General features: G+C 41.1%; 1 protein-coding gene across 1 annotated transcript in view; it reads right to left on the bottom strand.

Moving 5' to 3' along the window:
• LOC126095642 (acetylcholinesterase-like) overlaps nucleotides 1-20982 on the bottom strand; it is an 83029-nt gene that overhangs the window by 50316 nt on the left and 11731 nt on the right. Inside the window, exon 3 of the mRNA XM_049910404.1 lies at nucleotides 15707-15992. Coding sequence (XP_049766361.1) covers nucleotides 15707-15992 — 286 coding nt within the window. The remainder of the gene's footprint in view (nucleotides 1-15706; nucleotides 15993-20982) is intronic.

The following is a 20982-nucleotide window of genomic DNA, read 5'->3' as shown; positions in this document are numbered from 1 at the left end:
AGAAAAATAGGTATAACCTTTACGAAGGATAATACATACACTGATGAGCCAAAGCATTATGACCACAACCTTAATAGCTTGTTTGTCCGTCTTTGTAACGAAATAAATCACTGATTCTGCGTATCAGGTATCCGACACTTTGTTGGTAGGTTTGTTGCATTAGATGTATACCCATAGATCACGTAATTCGCGTAAATAACGAGCCACTGATTTGCGTAAGCGGTGATGGCGTCCAATAGCGACCTAGATGGGTTCCATAGGACTTACATCAGGGTAATTTGGTCGCCGAGACAGTAACGTTAGTTCAGTATAACGCTTCTCAAGCTACTGCAGCACGGTTCTGGCTCCGTGACACAGGCAATTATACTGCTGAAAGATGACATCGCGATAGGGGGAAGACACCAAGCATGAAGGGATGCAGGTGGTTCGCAGCTGTCAGCGTGTCTTCGACTACTACCACAGGTCCCGTGCAAGCGCAGGAGAATGACTCCCATAATACATTACCGCTCCTACCAGCCTGCGTCCGTGGTGCGCTGCACGAAAAATGTTCAAAAATGTGTGTGAAATCTTATGGGACTCAACTGCTAAGGTCATCGGTCCCTACGCTTACACACTACTTAACCTAAATTATCCTAAGGACAAACACACACACCCATGCCCGAGGGAGGACTCGAACCTCCGACGGGACCAGCCGCACAGGCCGGCCGTGGTGGCCAAGCGGTTAAAGGCGCTACAGTCTGGAACCGCGCGACCGCTACGGTCGCAGGTTCGAATCCAGCCTCGGGCATGGATGTGTGTGATGTCCTTAGGTTAGTTAGGTTTAAGTAGTTCTAAGTTCTAGGGGACTGATGACCTTAGAAGTTAAGTCCCATAGTGCTCAGAGCCATTTGAGCCATTTTTTGAGCCAGCCGCACAGTTGCGCTGCACGTCAAAAAAATGGCTCTGAGCACTATGGGACTCAACTGCTGTGGTCATCAGTACCCTAGAACTTAGAACTACTTAAACCTACCTAACCTAAGGACATCACACACATCCATGCCCGAGGCAGGATTCGAACCTGCGACCGCAGCAGCAGCGCGGGTCCGGACTGGAGCGCCTAGAACCGCACGGCCACTGCGGCCGCCCTGCGCTGCACGTTTCGAGCAGCCATTCACCTCCATGTGGAGACGACTATCAACGTAGTGTAGCAAATATGTGATTCATCAGAAGAGCCAATACGTTTCCACTGATCGACGGTAGAATCTCGATGGTTCCGTGCCCACTGCAATCCTAACTGACGATGTTGGGTCAACGTGTGAACGCGTAATGATGGTCTGCTGCAGAGCTCCATATTCAACTATGTGCGATGAGCGGTGTGCTCCGAAACACTTGTGCGTGAACCAGTATCGTGCTTTTTCAGCAGAGATTTCACAGATCTCTATTTATTCTACTTTATAGAGCAGAAAAGCTTCCGAACCCCACGTTCTGTGAAGAGTCGTGGACGCCTAGCGGTTGTTTCACTGTCCTTCTGGCTCTTTTCGTAGATACTCACGACAGCAGCCCTTAACATTTGACCAGCTTCGCCGTTTTCGAAAGCTGCAACTCAGTCAAGTTGTAAGTAGGCTGTTTATGTTTTCTTTATGTAAGTAGGCTGTATGTAAGTAGGCTGTTTATGTTTTCTTTATGTAAGTAGGCTGTTTAGGTTCTTAGATTGGTAACGCCGCTGCCACGTAGCGCTCTCTGTATGAAAATCACTGGCTGTGCTGTGTGCAGTCTGTGGCTAGTTTGCATTGTTGTCTACCATTGTTGTCATGAACTGCTATAGCTGGATGTGAACAGCGCGTAGCGTTGCGCAGTTGGAGGTGAGCCGCCAGCAGTGGTGGATGTGGGGAGAGAGATGGCGGAGTTTTGAAAAATGTCATGAACTGCTGTATATATTATGAATCTTGAGGTAAATACATTGTTTGTTCTCTATTAGAATCTTTCATTTGCTAAGACTATCAGTAGTTAGTGCCTTCCGTAGTTTGTATCTTTTATTTAGCTGGCAGTAGTGGCACTCGCTGTATTGCAGTAGTTCGAGCAACGAAGATTTTTGTGAGGTAAGTGATTTCTGAAAGGTATAGTTTAATGTTACTCAGGGCCATTCTTTTGCAGGGATCTTTAATAGTCAGACTGCGTTGCGCTAAAAACATTGTGTGTCAGTTCAAGCACAGTCTTGTATAATTTGTTCTAAGGGGACGTTTCATATGTCGACCCTTAGCCTAGGATACCTCACTGGAATCTTCTGATTTTTCCTTGTAGTTTGTGTATTTAGTGTAGTTTTTGTTTATTGCTAGCGCGTAATTGTAGAGAGAATCTCCTTTGTAGTTGCAGTCTTTCATTGTTGTACTGTAAAACAGTTGTGGCATGCATGTAGATTTGCACCAAGTATTTCGCAGCTGCGCTTGTAATTAACAACATATTATTTTCAGTGCTATGTTAATGTGTTCTCCTATTTTTGCACTTCAAATTGTGCTTTTCTGTGTTATCGTGTGAAATATTGTGACAATAATGGCGTGTGAAAAACGTAACACTAGGCTCCAAACTAAACTGAGAAATAATAGTGACGACGAGCGTAGCTTATCAGCGCCGCCGAGTAATGAATTTACTAATGTTCAAAGTAGTAATTTGGTAACTGTGCATAGGGAAATGGAGCGGGCGTCAAACAATGGCGTAGACAGTCAAACAGGTAGTGAACAGGGAAGCATTATCGATCGATCGGTCGGCAACAGCTCGCCTCAGGAATCCGAAATGATAGGACACAATTTTGCAAATACTGTAGATTCAGGTTTTGCGTCCTCACCGTTTTCTCAAATAAGTCAAGACACATTTTCTGCTTGTCAAAATGTGAATGTTGCCGGTGAAAATGCACTGCCAAAAAGCATAGAGAAACAGAGTCCAGACACTAATACATTATTATTGCAATTAATGCAACAAATGGGACAAAATCTTCAAAAGTTAGACACAATGGAACAGAATCAGAGACAAACACAGCAAAAGCTGCAAAAGTTAGACACAATGGAACAAAATCAGAGACAAACACAGCAAAAGCTGCAAAAGTTAGACACAATGGAACAAAATCTTCGGAAGTTAGACACCACACTTGAACAAACACGTGAAGATTTAACTACTGAGTTACATAACATTGAATCGAAATGTCAAAAGGTCTGTAATGACGTAAAAACACAAATTTGTGAGCATTTTCAGCCTATTTTTTCGCGGCATGAAAATGCATTACAGAATCACGAAGTAGCCATAAAAGAGCTGCAAACCATTGTTCATGAAAATCATGAGACCTTGTGGGCTAAAATTGACTCAGTTGCATCTACCGATTCGGTTACGCAACTGGCAAAAACTCAGGAAAACTTAAAGAACACAGTAGATTCGATTTCAACACAAATGGACACTCTGAAACTTGGTTCAGAAAAACACACTGAGGAAATGTGTTCACTATCGGAGAAAGTAGCTGAACTTTCGGATCAGGTCACTAACTTATCTACAAAGGTAGATGATGATCTGAATGACACAAGACCCGTAGCCTTCACTGACACAGAAGAGTATGAACAAATAAGAAAACTCAAACAAAATCAAAATCAAATCAATACACAGTACAAAAGAGACATCCGGGAAGTACAAGATCAGTTGACACAGGTAATACAAGAATTACGTATTTCAGAGGACACTCGCGCCCCAATACTGGAAGAGGGACATAGAAATACGGAAAAGCCACAATATAATAACACAGAGCATTTCTGTAATTATGAAAGGAATTGGCAAGGTGCACCGAATTTTGAGATGGAACCGCCGACACGACATAACAATGGCCGATATGTGACTCGCCGACATGATGATTTTGACTATAAGCTGTTCATTACTACACGTAAATTCAAAACATTTAAAAATTCTGGCAACGACATTCATCCACAAGCATGGCTCCATCAATTCTCTCATTGTTTTCCTCCCAACTGGTCATTGGAGCACAGGTTAGAATTTATGTGTGGCTACTTAGAGAATGAACCAGCTGTAAGAATGCGATCGGTCATTCACGATTGCCACAGTGAAGGAGAATTTTACCATGCCTTCCTCTCAGCATATTGGTCTCAAGCCACACAAGACCGGGTAAAACATAGCATCATGATGATGAAACACTTTGAACAATCTGAATTTTCCAGTCTTGTCAAATATTTTGAAGACATGTTGCACAAGAATCAGTACCTGTCAAACCCATACAGCCCCTCAGAACTCATCCGCATTTGCTTAATCAAATTACCTGAACATTTACGGCATATTATTTTGGCAGGACGTTGCAAAGACGACATTGAAGCTTTTCAGGGACTGTTACAAGAATTAGAAATTGACACAGACAGTCGCGGGATGCGAAAACAGGAAAACAATCACTACAGGTCACATCCGTCACAATTCCGTGACAACACAAACGATAACTGGACGCGACAAGGCTATTCTCACCACACAAATCGTGACCAAAACAGACACCACCCGTATGACAACCGTTGGCAGAGTAGTAATAATTACAGGGAAAGATCACCTCTTCGCAGTAATGACTATCACAGAGACAATCAGAGAAACAGACAATATGGGAACCAATATAACTATTATCAAGGGAGACAGAATAACTTTAGACGCAACGGTCCAGCACGCAGTTACGACTCAGGGAGAAATTCTCCACCACGTGACAGACAAGAAAGAAACTATGTAAACTACCGACAAAACGACAGACGTGAATTTCATCAGAACTGGCGGGTTTTTAACAGAGCTGGGCCCTCTGGGCAACGTGAATTTGTAGAAGTTAGGTCTCCAAATCCCAATAACGACGCGCGCCAACAAAGAGACAATAGGCAATGACTCACACCGCTGGCAGCCACAATACGTACTTATGAAACTGACGACGCAGCTGCCGTAGCTAGTAATTACGTAAAAATGGAAGACATTAGGGACATCTTACTCCAGGAACACGACGTAAAACATAACAACATTGCATATCCTGTGATTCACATTACTGTAAATGACGTAAAATTTACGGCAGTACTTGACTCTGGCAGTCCCATTTCAGTAATTAGTGAAACAGCTTTTAGCAAATGCAACAAATCGAACGATTGCCCCACACTTCCGTTACGTAAGATTAAATTACAAGGTGCAATCTTTGGAAAAAGTGTAGATGTACGCAAACAAACCAACTTAGAATTCTTTTGCCAAAGCCACAGCTTCTCTATGAACTTTCTTATTGTTCCATTATTGTCGACGGAAATTATACTGGGAGTAGACTTTTTGAATGAATACAAAGCAATCTTAAGCTTTCACGATGCTGAAATAAGTTTAGAGAAAGAAGGTAAGTCAATAGCTTTGAAATTTGAAGATTGGCTCTCAAACCATGACGAGGAAATTAATCGGCTTTACGTTCTGTTAGACAACAGTTCGGAATTTTCTACGGAACTAGACACTAACAATCACTCTGCAAGTACTGACAGGGATGACATCGACGGCATATTTGAAATTAATGAGTTAATTCAGAATAAAATTCAAACAATTCAGAACTGTAATGACACTGATAGGCAGGACCTTTTTGAGATTTTACAAGCACATTCCACAGTTTTTACTCACAAAACAGGAACAATCAAGGGATTTCAATACCAATTTCGTGTTCGTGAGCATACTAAATTTTGTGTTAGACCATACGTAATTCCAGCACATTATAGGGACCGTGTTAGAACAGAAATACAATCTATGCTTGACGAGGGCATTATTGAGCCTGCAGTAAGCTCATACAACAATCCGTTACATGTTGTTGAGAAGAAAAATGGATCGATCAGACTTGTCTTAGATTCGAGACAAATCAATACTATCATTATTCCTGAAACAGACAGGCCACAGACGATGGAAGAACTTCTTCAAAATTTTAATGGTGTAAAAGTGTTGTGTTCCATTGATCTCAGATCCAGCTTTTATCAGATCGAACTTCATCCAGAATGCAGAAAATACACAGCTTTCCTTTGTTTCGGCGTTTGTTATCAGTTTCGGAAACTTCCTTTTGGTTTGAACATTTCTTCGGCAGCATTCATTCGTGGGTTAAATTCCATATTACCTGAGTTCTTAAAACGTCACATCACCTTATATGTGGACGATATTCTAATAGCAGAAGCTTCATGGGAACAACATAACGGCATCCTCAACAGTTTGTTACGTATTTTTGCAGAATCTGGAATTACAGTTAACTTGGAAAAGTCTGAATTCGGTAGGACAAAGGTGAAGTTTTTGGGACATATTATTTCTTCTGAAGGCATTCAGCCGGATCCTGAAAAGTTAGAAGCAATCAGAGCCATTCCAGTTCCCTCCACAAAGAAACAAGTCCGCAGTTTTCTAGGTCTCGTAAATTTTTACCGTCGTTTTCTGAATATGCAAATTCTAGTTACACCAAAACTTTGTTCTCTCACTGGAAAAAATACTATTTGGAACTGGGACGAACAAGCACAGTTGGAATTCAATTCTTTGAAAGAGGCGTTACTTCACGCGCCAATACTAGCTCATCCAGATCTGTCACAAGATTTCTGCCTTAGTACGGATTCTTCTAAAGTCGGTCTTGGTGCCCACTTATTTCAAGAAGCCATAGAAAATGACACTACTGTTCAGAAAACCATTGCTTTTGCTAGCCGAGTGCTAACAAAATCTGAAAAAAATTATTCGGTTACTGAATTAGAAACTTTAGCTATCGTTTGGGCATTTAACAAATTCCGTTTCTTTCTTTCTGGTAAGCACGTAAAAGTATACAGTGATCATCGTGCATTACAATTTCTTATGTCTTCAAAATTAAATCATGATAGGTTAAAACGTTGGGCATTGTTTCTGCAAGAATTCCACTTCACAATAGTCTACATTCCCGGCAAGGAGAACATTGTTGCGGACGCGCTGTCACGCGCACCGGCAGCGCTTGAGAAAAGTAACACAGAAGGCAACCTCGAGAAAAATTTCAGTATTCTTTACATTCAGAAAGTCGCCTTCGAAAACTTCATCACCACATCTTTAAAGGACATTGCTCATGAACAAGATAAAGATCCGATTTGGAAAGACATCAAAAGTAAATGGCATGAAAAGACACACACTCAGATTCGGCATTATTACCTGGTTAGAAACAACATACTCTTCAAACGCTGCACTGTTGATGGCAAGCTATGGGTACTTTGCATTCCAGACGATTTTGTTAATAAGCTCATTTGGTACATTCATTTCAGCTACGCACATTTTGGCCCACGAAAATGTTATCATATTATTCGAACGACTTGTTATTTTAACAATATGGAAAAGCGAATTCGAAGAGTCTTGTCTATCTGTAAACTTTGTCAAAAGGCGAAACCGTCTACTATCTCACATCGTGCTCCGTTGTTTCCAATTATTCCTTCTAAATTAAAAGAATTTGCTGCTGTTGATCTTTTGGGACCCCTTGTCAGAACATCGAATGGATTTTCGTACGTTCTAGTCGCTGTTGAACTTACTTCAAAATTTGTTTCTTTCACTCCGTTACGTAAAGCCACTGGACGGTCTGTATCCAACGCCTTTGTTAAAAATTTCTTACGTGAAGTTGGACACGTTAGTAAAGTCATTTCAGATAACGGACCGCAATTCAGATCTGCTGTTTGGTCACGCATGCTTCGGAATCATAAAATCAAACCTGTTTTTATTTCATTGTATTCACCACATTGTAACCCGTCTGAACGGATTATGAAAGAAATCAATAAGCTTTGCAGACTTTATTGTCACAGAAATCATCAGCATTGGGACAGATATTTACACTTATTTCAAAATGTGCTGAATGAAATGCCTCATGATTCCACTGCTTTACCACCTACTCTTGTACTGAAGAATGTAGAACCTCCGAACAGAATCAGAGAGCTTGTACCTTTCCCGAATACACGTAAACTTCGACACAAAGACATAATTGATTTGGCTCTTAAAAATATAAAATCTGCAGCAGACAAAAGGAGAAAACTACACGGTAAATCAAATGCAAAGAAATTATGTATTGGTCAGAAAGTTCTCATTAAAGCTCATTCATTGTCACATAAGAAGAAACACTTGAGTCACAAATTCTTTCTAGTTTACAATGGACCTTACAGAATCCGACGTATACCACATGATAATTGCGTTGAAGTTGAAACTCTGCATACTAGGAAGAGTAAAGGTTTACACCACATTTCTCATGTAAAACCATTTATTGACAGATAATCTGCTTTTTAACTTAGTCTTTGCAATTTTCACTTCACGCTACTTGTACAATTTGTCCCACTGAGAAACTGTTAACATGCAACTATGTTTTAAAGCTAACTAACCATCCAGTCAAGAACATAGGTAACTTAGACAAGTAATTGCGAATGCATTGTTATTGCGAACAGACGACACAGTGTTGTTATTTATACATTCCTCCTTGTTAGTTGCACGATTACATAACGAATATACGGCTTACATACTTAGAACATATACCAGCACTGCTAATGAAATTTTCATGCAACATTTTGGTTTGCTTGAGAGTGGATTCTGGATTTGAGGTGCTTTCTGTGAAATGCCAGATGACACAGTGGTTAGTTTATGTGACAGCTACACGATTATATCACGACGCTACTAATGAGCGACAATTTACAATGTTGCTTTTGCGGTGTATCTGTTTTATATCTGCACAGTTTTTTCTGAATTCTTCTATAAAGTGAGACATGTTTTAGTGGTGACTTTTGTGCTATTGCTACAAGGAGACAGCCTTTTCCGTAGGACAACAATACGTTACAGCACAGTACTTTCATCATCACGGCAATAAGCGTAATAACTAAGTTATCTATACGCAAAGCATTTCACTTTTGTGTATCATGAGGTAAGTACGTTGACTTTTGCAGAACTTAGCTTTCGGAGGACAATAACTACGACACTTCCCAGAGATTATTTTACAGCAAGACGCATATTTAGCGCTACAGGACACGTATTTGAGTGATTAATTTTGTACTTAAAACATTTATTTTTAAAGATTTTTGAATTACAAAGAAAGTTTTTCGTGATACATTTCATTCCATTGCTGTAATCTGTAACACCTGAGGGTATAATTACAATAAACCTCAGGGGGGTACACGCCTACTTTGTGTACCATGTGTTTGGCAAGCACAAGGAGCCCTAGCTAATATGGTATTTGCTTATACAACTTTACACATCGGTACCATATTTCTCTAACACATAAATTACACAGCTATCTGATCATTTAACAGAGAAACAAACATTTTTTTTCTACGTCAGTGACACATGTTTACGCAATTACACCGTTGGATAACTCCACACTTACGAAATTGTATTTTGTCTGTACTGTGTGAACTGTTCATATTTTTTTGGTACCATTGTGATACTATGAGAGCTTTGAATGATGTATTTGGTAAAGGAGCATGATTTTAAAGTACGTTTGAGGCAGATGACACTTTTGACATGAGCAGAGAATTTTTTTTAGGTTTTGAAACAATTGCAGAAAGCTACGCCTTTTTTGTGATTTGACTGAGGTGTTATGATGTTATTATTACGACGACGATGTGTATTATGCTGCTGATGTATGTTTATGATCAATAAGCTAATGCTATATGCGTTATTTGATTATTCCACGTATGTTATGATGAAATATTGAAGAAGTATTGACGAATAAGGTAAGGAATAATGAGTAGTGTTTAGGGACTCTTGACTTGTGAAAAAGGATGTTGGAAACCAAGAATCGTACTTTAAGAATTATGAAATGTGTGTGTAGATGCGTGAATGTATCACAATGCCGGCGAAACTTTTTCGGACACTGTTATATTCATAGTATTTTCTTTCTACACATTTGCAAAGCACATTCTTGACCTGTTAAATATTTTTATATGAGACTGTCACTGCAGCGGAAACTGCTGTCGTAAATATTTCCATAAGAAAGTTAAGTGACCACCTGCACGTGCGTCGTCGGCACACAGCTGTGTCAGACACCTGGAGAACAAGCCATTAGGGTGTGCCTTTCATCGCTAATGCGACACCCTCGTTACTTGAAAACATATGATTACTCGCACTTTGTGCTAATTACTGAAATGCTTATGAATTGATGGAAAATATTCGTACATCTGCACACCTGATTATGACAAGTGTCTTTCTCCGAGAGTTGAGTGCTACTGACTTACGAAATGCCACATGACTATTGAATGATATTTTTATGCTTTGCTTTTCGTAGTTGCTTATTTCATTTGATATCTGGTTTCCAGCTGTGTTGCAGCATTGCTTTTATAAAATAAAATGCATTTGCTAATGTGAACACTTTCTGTCAACAGATCTATTAAATAATTATTTTATGATCCACATTCTTTAAAAAAGGAGCACTTGAAAAGGAAAGAACAATAAGAAGGAACTAGTAACAGTAACACATAATTTTCTTTTCAAGTACGTAATATTTTTTTTACAATAAGTTGTTGTGGTGCACCAATTTAATTACATAGACATTAGGATGTGAATAGACATTTCCCTTTTCTGCATTGTTGTTTTTACTGTAATATTTTTCTGCTTGAGCTATGTCATGTATAGATATAAGTTTTATATTTTTTATATTTTTATATTTGCTGCTGCTGTTTGCCAGGCATAGTGTTATTGAATTTGACTTTTGCTAATTTCTTAATGCTGCTTGCTTCGCAAATCTGCGTTTTTTTTCATTGCTGTTTATATTAACTGTGTTACGTGATGCTGCATTGCCTCGTCCCTTGGTATATATATCTGAGCTCAGTAGATTTAAGTTAGATTAAGAGGGGGTAGACTATATAAGAAACTAACTATGATGACTTGGAAGAAATGTATTGAGAAGCTGTATGAAAATGGTTTGGGCAAAACAAAAAAGGGTACTGTACAGTGGAGAAAAACTATTTTTGACAGAGGATGTGAACAGAATACAGAAAGCAGGCTTAGATAGGACTTTTGGGAATAATGATGAACGAAGGGAGATCTCCATGCAAAATACTGCAGTAAAACAAACCCTGTCCTTTCCTTTTGTGTTATTCCGCTATATGTTTGTGTACCCTTGTGTATTTGTGTTTTTCCTGTCTTTATGTGATGATGTGTTTATGTGCTGATGAGAGCTATGTTGTAGAATTTTTCTAATACTCTGTTATTTGCTTTGTAAAGATGCTTAGACATTATTTATTCTGTGTTGTTTTAATGTGCATGTGTGAAGTTGACGTTTCAAAAGTGATTCTGATCTTTTATTTTTGTACTCATGTCATCATTCCTGTAACACTGATGTATATGTTTATTTCTATTCTTTTGTAAAGCCTGTACTACAAATGTTATCTGTATTGTTATGTTTTTAATTATGTATTTTGTACCTTTGTCATTGTATTCTTATGTTATAAAATTGTAATTGACAGCAGTTCATCAAATTAAGTAACTTGTAAGTTCCATCTCACTGCACACATTTCTGTTGGTCATAGTATATGGACAATATGTGAGAAGTAGGGACTGATAGTGTTTGCACGTGTGTTAGTAATTCAGCAAGGGACTAGATAACAGCATTGCTGGTTCTAAGGACAGTTCCACAAACTTTGTGAGTGCACAAGTTGGGGTATATGGACTTGCTATCTTCTCTGCAAGACTCTTCGATGGTGATTGTGCACCTGCACAGTCGCAACAGATGGCTGCTGGACATCTCTACCAGGACTACAGTGGGTCTGCATCTCTGATGACCCACCAATACCATTATTTCTACAAGGACTGCAGTGGGTCTGCACCTCTGGTGGCCCACCAATACCAATACTCTCTACCAGGACTGCAGTGGGTCTGCTCTGTGATGACCTACCTACCAATACTCGTCAGAACTTCGAATGACTCTGCTGTGGGTTTGCTCCATTGTGGCCCATTACCTGTCAGCATGTCAAGAGTCAGCACTGTCTTTCTGTTGGAAGGACAACACTACTTCGTCAAGACTGCATGGAAATCCACTACCTCTGTGTGCAATTTTTTTTACTAATGAGACTTTGTGAAAAAAAACTGTAATTACTATTATGATGAATGATCTGGACTGTCTTTATGGACTGTGAGAAAATTTTAGCTTTTGACCAACATTGTATCAATAAGTGTGTGCATTTTATATCTTTGTTACTGTAATTGTGAAAAATTTTTTTTTCAAATCTGTATTGGCCAGTGCCCAACACCATTTGTAAAAATTTTTGTGTGGAGCATGGGGGCTATGTAAGTAGGCTGTTTATGTTTTCTTTATGTAAGTAGGCTGTATGTAAGTAGGCTGTTTATGTTTTCTTTATGTAAGTAGGCTGTTTAGGTTCTTAGATTGGTAACGCCGCTGCCACGTAGCGCTCTCTGTATGAAAATCACTGGCTGTGCTGTGTGCAGTCTGTGGCTAGTTTGCATTTTTGTCTACCATTGTTGTCATGAACTGCTATAGCTGGATGTGAACAGCGCGTAGCGTTGCGCAGTTGGAGGTGAGCCGCCAGCAGTGGTGGATGTGGGGAGAGAGATGGCGGAGTTTTGAAAAATGTCATGAACTGCTGTATATATTATGAATCTTGAGGTAAATACATTGTTTGTTCTCTATTAGAATCTTTCATTTGCTAGACTATCAGTAGTTAGTGCCTTCCGTAGTTTGTATCTTTTATTTAGCTGGCAGTAGTGGCACTCGCTGTATTGCAGTAGTTCGAGCAACGAAGATTTTTGTGAGGTAAGTGATTTCTGAAAGGTATAGTTTAATGTTACTCAGGGCCATTCTTTTGCAGGGATCTTTAATAGTCAGATTGCGTTGCGCTAAAAACATTGTGTGTCAGTTTAAGCACAGTCTTGTATAATTTGTTCTAAGGGGACGTTTCAAAGTCTTCGAAGGAAGTACTTGAGAATTCACGACATCCAGAAACAAATGGCCCCAGTATGCCAATATCGATCATTTTTGAGAGGTGTACAAGGGGCCTGAAGGAGGCATACTGAATTGCCGAAACTGGTGGCGAAAACAAAAGAAAATAACTTCTCAATTTGCACAGCAGTTTGGCGAATTTCTTTGTTAAATGTGATTATCATGTCACCTATACCTTCAGTTTACCAGTAGGTGAATCTGGATGATACCGCTGCTTCTTTATTCAAGTAGCTCCTCATTTGACCTCATGAGGCTCAGTGGAACCCGCTACATCAGAAAAAAATCCCTGGAGGTACCTACAACCGAAGACATATCCTTCTGTATAAGGGCAATGACACTAACCATTCAGCTTCGGAGGCAGCCAAAATGCAAAACTGAGAATGAAAGCCCAAGAACGAAGTGCTCGGATTGAAAATGATGTAAGACAGGGATGTACTTCCACCTACTGCTCAATCTATACATTCCGAAATCCGGAGTTAACCATATGGGACGGAAATCAGTAGATGTGGCGTACATTTACAGACGAACAAATGATTAAAATTTCAGAAAAAATTGATGATTCATTCAAGAGACGGAGCTTCACAAATTGAGCAAGTCAATAACACCGTTGTCCACTTCTGCTGCTCAGGTATTCGGCTTGGCATTGATTGATGGAGTTGAATGTCCTCCAGTGGGATGTCGTGTCAAATTCTGTCCAATTTGCGTGTTAGATCGTCAAAATCCCCAACTGATTGCACGGCCCCTCCCATAATTGTCCAAACGTGCTGAACTGCGAAGAGATCTGGTGACCGTGCTGGCCAAGGTGGGGTTTTGGCGAGCAGTAAGACGAGCAGTAGAGGCTCTCGCCATGTGTGGGCGGACATTACCTTGCTGAAATGTAAGCCCAGGATAGCTTGCCATGAAGAGTAACAAAAAGAGACGTAGAATATCATCGACGTATCGCTGTCCCGTAAGGGTGGCGTAGATTTCAGCTAAAGGGGTCCTACTATGAAAAGAAATGGCTCCCCACACCATCACCCCCGTTGTCAGACTGTATGGCAGGTGGCAGTCAGGTAAGTATCCCACCTCTGTCCAGAGCGTCTCCAGCCATGTCTTCGCTTATCAGAAGCAGATTCGTCTTCAGTGATGAGTCCCGCTTCGAACTGAGCCCCAATGACCAGCAAAGACATGCCAGCGAAGATGTATCTGGAGACACCCTGGACAGCGATGGAATACTAAAGTGATTGTCGCCCGCCATATGGGCTAACAACCAGGAGTGATGGTGTGGGGTGCCACTTTACTTCATAGCATTCGGTTCTCATCCATGGCACCCTTACAATATACTCCTCGTTTTGTTGCCCTTCATGGTGGCTATCTAACATGCCAATTGGACATAATTTGGAATGATATCTCTCAGGAGGACACCCAGCTCCATCAATCAATGCCGAGCCGAATAACTGATTGCATAAGGGGCAGAGGTGGACAACCACGTTATTGTCTTGCTCAATTTGTGAAGCTCTTTCTCCTGAATAAACCATCCAACTTTCCTAAAATTTTAATCATGTTTGTCTGTACATCTCTCGGTTTCCATCCCATTTGGATTGTTCCTTTGTTTTCTTTCTTACAGTGTATAAATGTAGCTGTGCTGATGACGTTTCAATGTTCAGTGAAAGTGTGGACAACTGTAGGACTTGTTGAATGAAATGGACAGTCTAAAGGGCACGTAGTATGCATGGAAGTTTTGGGATTAGCGATAAATTTAACATCAAAATTATGCACCACCAAGTAGACGAAGTGAAGGATTTCTACTACCCTGGAATCAAAATCACACATAACAGGCGAGAAAAGGAGGACATAAAGAGCAAATTAGCACAGGCAAGAGGCATTTCTGGCCAAAAGGACTCTACTAGTATCAAACATTGCCTTTGGTTTGGAAAAGTAGCTTGTGAGAATGTGCGTTTGGAGCACAACATTGTATGGAAGTGAATCATGGACTCTGAGAAATCCGGATATCGAAGTGCTTGAAATGTAGTGTTATAGAAGAACATTGAAAATTAGGTGGACTGATAATATACTAGAAGGTTTTCCCAAAATCGGCAGGAGACGAACGTATGAAAACGTCTATAGTTCCCTCTAGCACCGCGACGTCTGATGACTTCTTGTCTTCCACAAGTTCGTCTCCTGTCTATTATGCGGAAAAACTTTAGGAAGAGGCTGATACTGGAATTTATCCAAGAAGTGAGGACGTCCGGTGGAAGTGCTACTCTGAAGTCAAGAGGGTGACACGGGACAAGAAGTCGTTGCTGACCTACTAAACCAGTGAGACGACTGACAACTAAAACAAAAGCGTTTAGTGCAAACGTGACACAATGTGTACCGGGCTATCGACCTATGCCAATGTTCTGGGGAAATTACCGTGCTAGGTGACCCTTTCCACGCTTTGAGCGTCCAACTTTGATACTTGAGCGTTCATGTTAACCTGTGTGTTCTGTGTGCGAGAGAGGACGTAAACGTGTGGAAAGTTGCCTTATTTATCCCATAACGAGGAAATGGATCTGGAGGGGTTGCTACAGGAGATGCATTCATAGCGAACCGCATCAAATCAGTCAGACGTCTTGTAACATAATTAAGTGAGCGGAACTTACATTCTCTTTTATGTGCTCTATTTCGGCATCAGACTACTCCTGAAAAGCTTGAAATCCTCTGTGTTATTTCTCGTAAACCAAAATCTTCTGCACTTACGTGACTTTCAGCGAAAGCCTGAGTCCACATTGCACTCTAAAAGCAAAAGCAAAAGGATTTACTTACCAAGGGCACCAAGGCGATAAGAGATTGTGACCAACACAACACCCTTCTCCACTAAGTAGTCCGGATTGCTGAAGAAGGGATGTCCAAACTTGAAGCCGCCGCCGTGGATGTAAAACATGACTGGCAGAGGACCACTCGCCGCAGCCGGTACGTAGACGTTCAGGTAAAGGCAGTCTTCGGAGCCGGTAGCATTGGGCAACAGGCCCATAAGGCCGGGCTGAGTGCACATGTCGGCAAAGGACAGGGCATCTCGAATACCGGACCACGAGGCCGCTGGCTGCGGGGCCTGCGCAGATAAGCACACGGGTCAAGGGGCTGCTGGAACAACGAATCGCCATTGCCTCACATACTTACGCATCACCATATGGTGCAGTTTTGCAAACGTTTTAAAATTAATACTGCGAAATAACAATACCTTCCTTGCAGATTACTAACAGAATATTTATTTACTAATCTGATTGCTTTCCGGAGCCAGATTAAGGTCTTCACCCGTTTTCTTACATCAACCCAGACGACTGACACGCTATAGTGGAAACATAAGCCTATTTGCTTCGTGATGACAAGGACAGTACATGGTTATGATCCGTCAGATTTTCTCGCCGTGACTGATTAATGTAGTAACTTCAGGTGCCCAGCTGAGCCGCTATTTTCATTTTAAGCACAACAACGTGTTGCTATTCATACGTCGATGACGCTGGTGCCGCCACATAGAACAATAAAATTGAAGAGCTTATGGAACATTTAAATTCTAACCATCCTAATGTAAAATACACGATAAAACTTCCAAAGGTGGGTCAGCTACCTTTTTTCGACTTTTTAGTAATGAGAGAGGCAATACTGACCTTACGACTTATCTTAGAAGAAAGATTAAGGAAAGGCAAACCTACGTTTCTAACATTTATTGACTTAGAGAAAGCTTTTGACAATGTTGATTGGAATACTCTCTTTCAAATTCTAAAGGTGGCAGGGGAAAAATACAAGGAGCAAAAGGCTATTTACAATTTTTACAGAAACCAGATGGCAGTTATAAGAGTCGAGGGACATGAAAGGGAAGCAGCGGTTGGGAAGGGAGTGAGACAGGTTTGTAGCCTCTCCCCAATGTTATTCAATCTAGATATTGAGCAAGCAGTAAAGGAAACAAAAGAAAAATTCGGAGTAGGTATTAAAATCCATGGAGAAGAAATAAAAACTTTGAGGTTTGCTGACGACATTGTAGGGACTTGGAAGAGCAGCTGAACGGAATGGACAGTGTCTTGAAATGGAGGATATAAGACGAACATCAACAAAAGCAAAACGAGGATAATGGAATGTAGTCGAATTAAGCCGGGTGATGCTGAGGGAATTAGATGAGGAAATGAGACACTTAAAGTAGTAAAGGAGGTTTGCTATTTGGGGAGCAAAATAACTGATGATGGTCGAAGTAGAGAGGATATAAAATGTAGACTGGTAATGGCAAGGAAAGCGTTTCTGAAGAAGAGGAATTTGTTAACATCGAGTATAGATTTAAGTGTCAGGAAGTCGTTTCTGAAAGTATTTGTATGGAGTGTAGCCATGTATGGAAGTGAAACATGGACGATAAATAGTTCGGACAAGAAGAGAATAAAAGCTTTAGAAATGTGGTGCTACAGAAGAATGCTGAAGATTAGATGGGTAGATCACATAACTAATGAGGAGGTATTGGATAGGATTGGGGAGAAGAGGAGTTTGTGGCACAACTTGACAAGAAGAAGGGACCGGTTGGTAGGACATGTTCTGAGGCATCAAGGGATAACAAATTTAGCATTGGAGGGCAGCGTGGAGGGTAAAAATCGTAGAGGGCGACCAAGAGATGAATACACTAAACAGATTCAGAAGGATGTAGGTTGCAGTAAGCACTGGGAGTTGAAGAAGCTTGCACAGGATAGAGTAGCATGGAGAGCTGCACCAAACCAGTCTCAGGACCGAAGACCACAACAACAACAGTAATGAGAATACCGGATGCATTCTTGAGTCTCAGTGTATATAGAAAACCCACTTACACTGACTGTCTTCACACTAAGTGTCACAAAGACATTCGATGTTACAGATTCTGCTCCATAGAGCTCGAACACTTTCAGACATGGAGAGCCTCGACGAAGAATTACATCTATGAATAATGTTCTGAAGGAATGTGTACTCAGATCGTCGAAGTGAGCGAGCGTTGCAGTCCTGATCAAGGAAGCAGCTTGTGACAGGCACCAGTCGGTGACACACAAGGCCGCTCCATGAACCGGATCCTGATGTCACTGGAGTCTTTCGTCTGAAGGTGATCGTATAGACCGAAACCTGTTACCAGATTTATAAATAAATAATTTATTGCGATCTGGGTCGCATTTTACTATTAAAATCAAGAAAACCTCAGAAAAAAGTTGAGACTGAGATAGAGAAATAAAATCAAGTATCGCTTGTCTCCCTCATGCTGGGTAAATATCTGGAGAGATCAATAGACACCTACGGAAAAGAGGGATCTAGTGTACTTTTCGCCCGTCAAAAAAAAATAGAAAAAAGTCTTCTTTGTAATATTAAAGATGATCCAGGTCTTCGAAAGTCGTTGGTGTACAATATTCCAACGAATGTGTCTTACGTGTGACAGAGATTCAAGGAACATCAGCGACATACCTGATTAAAACAACCTAGCAGATCAGCTGTCATCAAGCACTTCCTCTTATATAATCAAGAAACGAAACATGATGGGACTAGTATCGTGGCGCAAACGCTAAGTCTCTCGGACATCCTAACCTCTCAGAGTATAACGAATGCGAGAGGACGCCTACCGTCCCCGAGAAGTGTCAGAGAACATTTTGTCTCTAACAAAATTTGTTCCCCATGACGATCTATCACCCACGTAAGTTTCATGTAAAGACTTTGAAACAACCTGTACAGCTGAGACCAACAACGGCGCGAGACCAACAACAGACATAGTCTGGTTGGAATCCAGACGGCGAGTACACATTGCTGCACAAGTCACAGCACCTGAAGAAGATGGTTGGATCATAGTCTGGTTGGAATCCAGACGGTTAGAAAACATTGCAGCACAAGTCACAGCACCTGAAGAAGATGGTTGAATCGGTCGTGTAAATATTGTGCCGAAAATGGAAACAACAGCTCAGCTGAACGTCCGGGAGGACACAGTTACACAGCAAGTTGATAACAGTCAGGACGGCTTTACGATGCATACGATGTTGCCAGCAAAGGGACCACATAATCTATAGATAAAATTTGTAAGTTACGAAACGTAGCAATCGCTCCATAAATGTTGGTTGCGTGAAAAATGTTACATAACTTTTCAATTACTTTCAGTATTAACTGAAAGTTTAAAAATGGCTCTGAGTGCTATGGGGCTTAACTGCTGTGGTCATCAGTCCCCTAGAACTTAGACCTACTTAAACCTAACTAACCTAAGGACATCACACACATACATGCCCGAGGCAGGATTCGACTGTAGCGCCTAGAACCGCTCGGCCACTCCCGCCGGCTAACTGAAGTCCTTTATAAATTATTTATACCATAACCAGTATCTAATATACAATAATTATAATACACTCAGAATTTACCAAGGCAGAAAAAGAGAGAAAATAAAAAAAAGTCACTGAAAAAAGTACCAAGGAGTTGAAACATGATTTTGGGGTAACAATGTTCAGATTGCAGATCCTGTTGTATACGAACTCAGTTATTCTAAACCTGACCGAGCGAGGTGGTGCAGTGGTTAGTACACTGGACTTGCATTCGGGAGAACGACGGTTCTATCCCGTGTCCCACGATTTTGATTTAGGTTTTCCGTGATTCACCTAAATCGCTCCAGGAAAATGCCGGGATTGTTCCTTTGAAAGGGCACGTCCGACTTCCTTCCCACTCCCTCCCTAATCCGATGAGACCGATGACCTCGCTGTCTGGTCTCCTCCCCTACAACAATCCGTCCCCCCCCCCCCCCCCACTCTAAACCTGAGCTGCAGTTCTTCTGCATGCACGTGTCCAGAGCTGTTGATCGTTGCGTTGAAATATGAGTCCTGATTCTCTTTCTGGTTTATAACTGATTATATAGATCTTTCCGCTTGTCAGAATATGTTAGGAAACTGTAAAACAAATGGGTGTGAATGACATTGGACGGTAGTTTTGTGGACCATTTCTGATAGTCCTCTTGCAGATGGTTATGACTTCACTTACTTTTAACTGCTGGATACAGGTTTTTGTTCGGAAACTCTGTGGTACATTACGATTAAAACATGGGAAAAACAGCGGGAAATTCTGTATAGTTTGTCACAGGCTCTGGAGATTTGATTTGACCGATTTCAGCAGTTTCTCAGCGCCACTGGCAGTAATATTTACGACAGATACCTGTAGATGTCAGTGTTGCTGGAATATGGTTTTGTGGATCACTTATGATACCCTCCTTGCAAATGGGCACTGTAAGGACAAGACGGGACAAAATGGCTCTGAGCACTACGGGACTTAACATCTGTGGTCATCAGTCCCCTAGAACTTAGAACTACTTAAACCTAACTAACCTAAGGACATCACACACATTCATGCCCGAGGCAGGATTCGAACCTGCGACCGTAGCGGTCACGCGGTTCCAGACTGAAGCACCTAGAACAGCACGGCCACACCGGCCGGCAAGACGGGACACTAGGAGGTAATTGCCACCTCCTGTAATTTGGGAACGAAGTTTTTATTCATTAAAGAATTCTCACACACTTCTAGCCCTGACCATCAGCGACTCTAATCAACAGCAGATTTAACATTGCTGTGAGCAATCACTTAATATCTTGGAACTTTTTTGGTTGTCACGCTGTTCAAGGGACATTATGTCGATTCCTAGATGCGGTGGCGATTTCAGCGCTGTGCTGCAGTCAAGAGGGATGCGAAACTTTACATAACTTTGCAGAGACAGTGTCCTCAGTCTTTTCTCTCACTTTCCTCATGCAGCCCTTATCGACCTGCAGATCCTCTGGCGCATGAATTCCTAAGCCGGTTCTCAAAATAACATAAACATGCATCAGTATACGTGCCCGACTATCATTCTCCATTTTCCACAAGGATGCCCCTCCCTTTGCTGTACAACGGAATCAAAGCACTAGTTTGCCGTTTACTGTGGACGAAGAAGACTCGTGCTGGCTTGCTGGAGATACATTCAGTTTTACGCGGCGGAGTAGTGTTTCCTGAAAAACACCCTCATGCTATACTGTACATGTGTACATTTATAATTAATTTTGGGAGCTAAATGCGACAGTCGAAATAAGTCTGTCATATACACTACT

Source organism: Schistocerca cancellata, chromosome 8, assembly GCF_023864275.1.
Source record: "Schistocerca cancellata isolate TAMUIC-IGC-003103 chromosome 8, iqSchCanc2.1, whole genome shotgun sequence".
Lineage (NCBI taxonomy): Eukaryota > Metazoa > Arthropoda > Insecta > Orthoptera > Acrididae > Schistocerca > Schistocerca cancellata.
The sequence above is the reverse complement of the archived record's forward strand: the minus strand, read 5'-3'. Positions and strand labels throughout refer to the sequence as shown.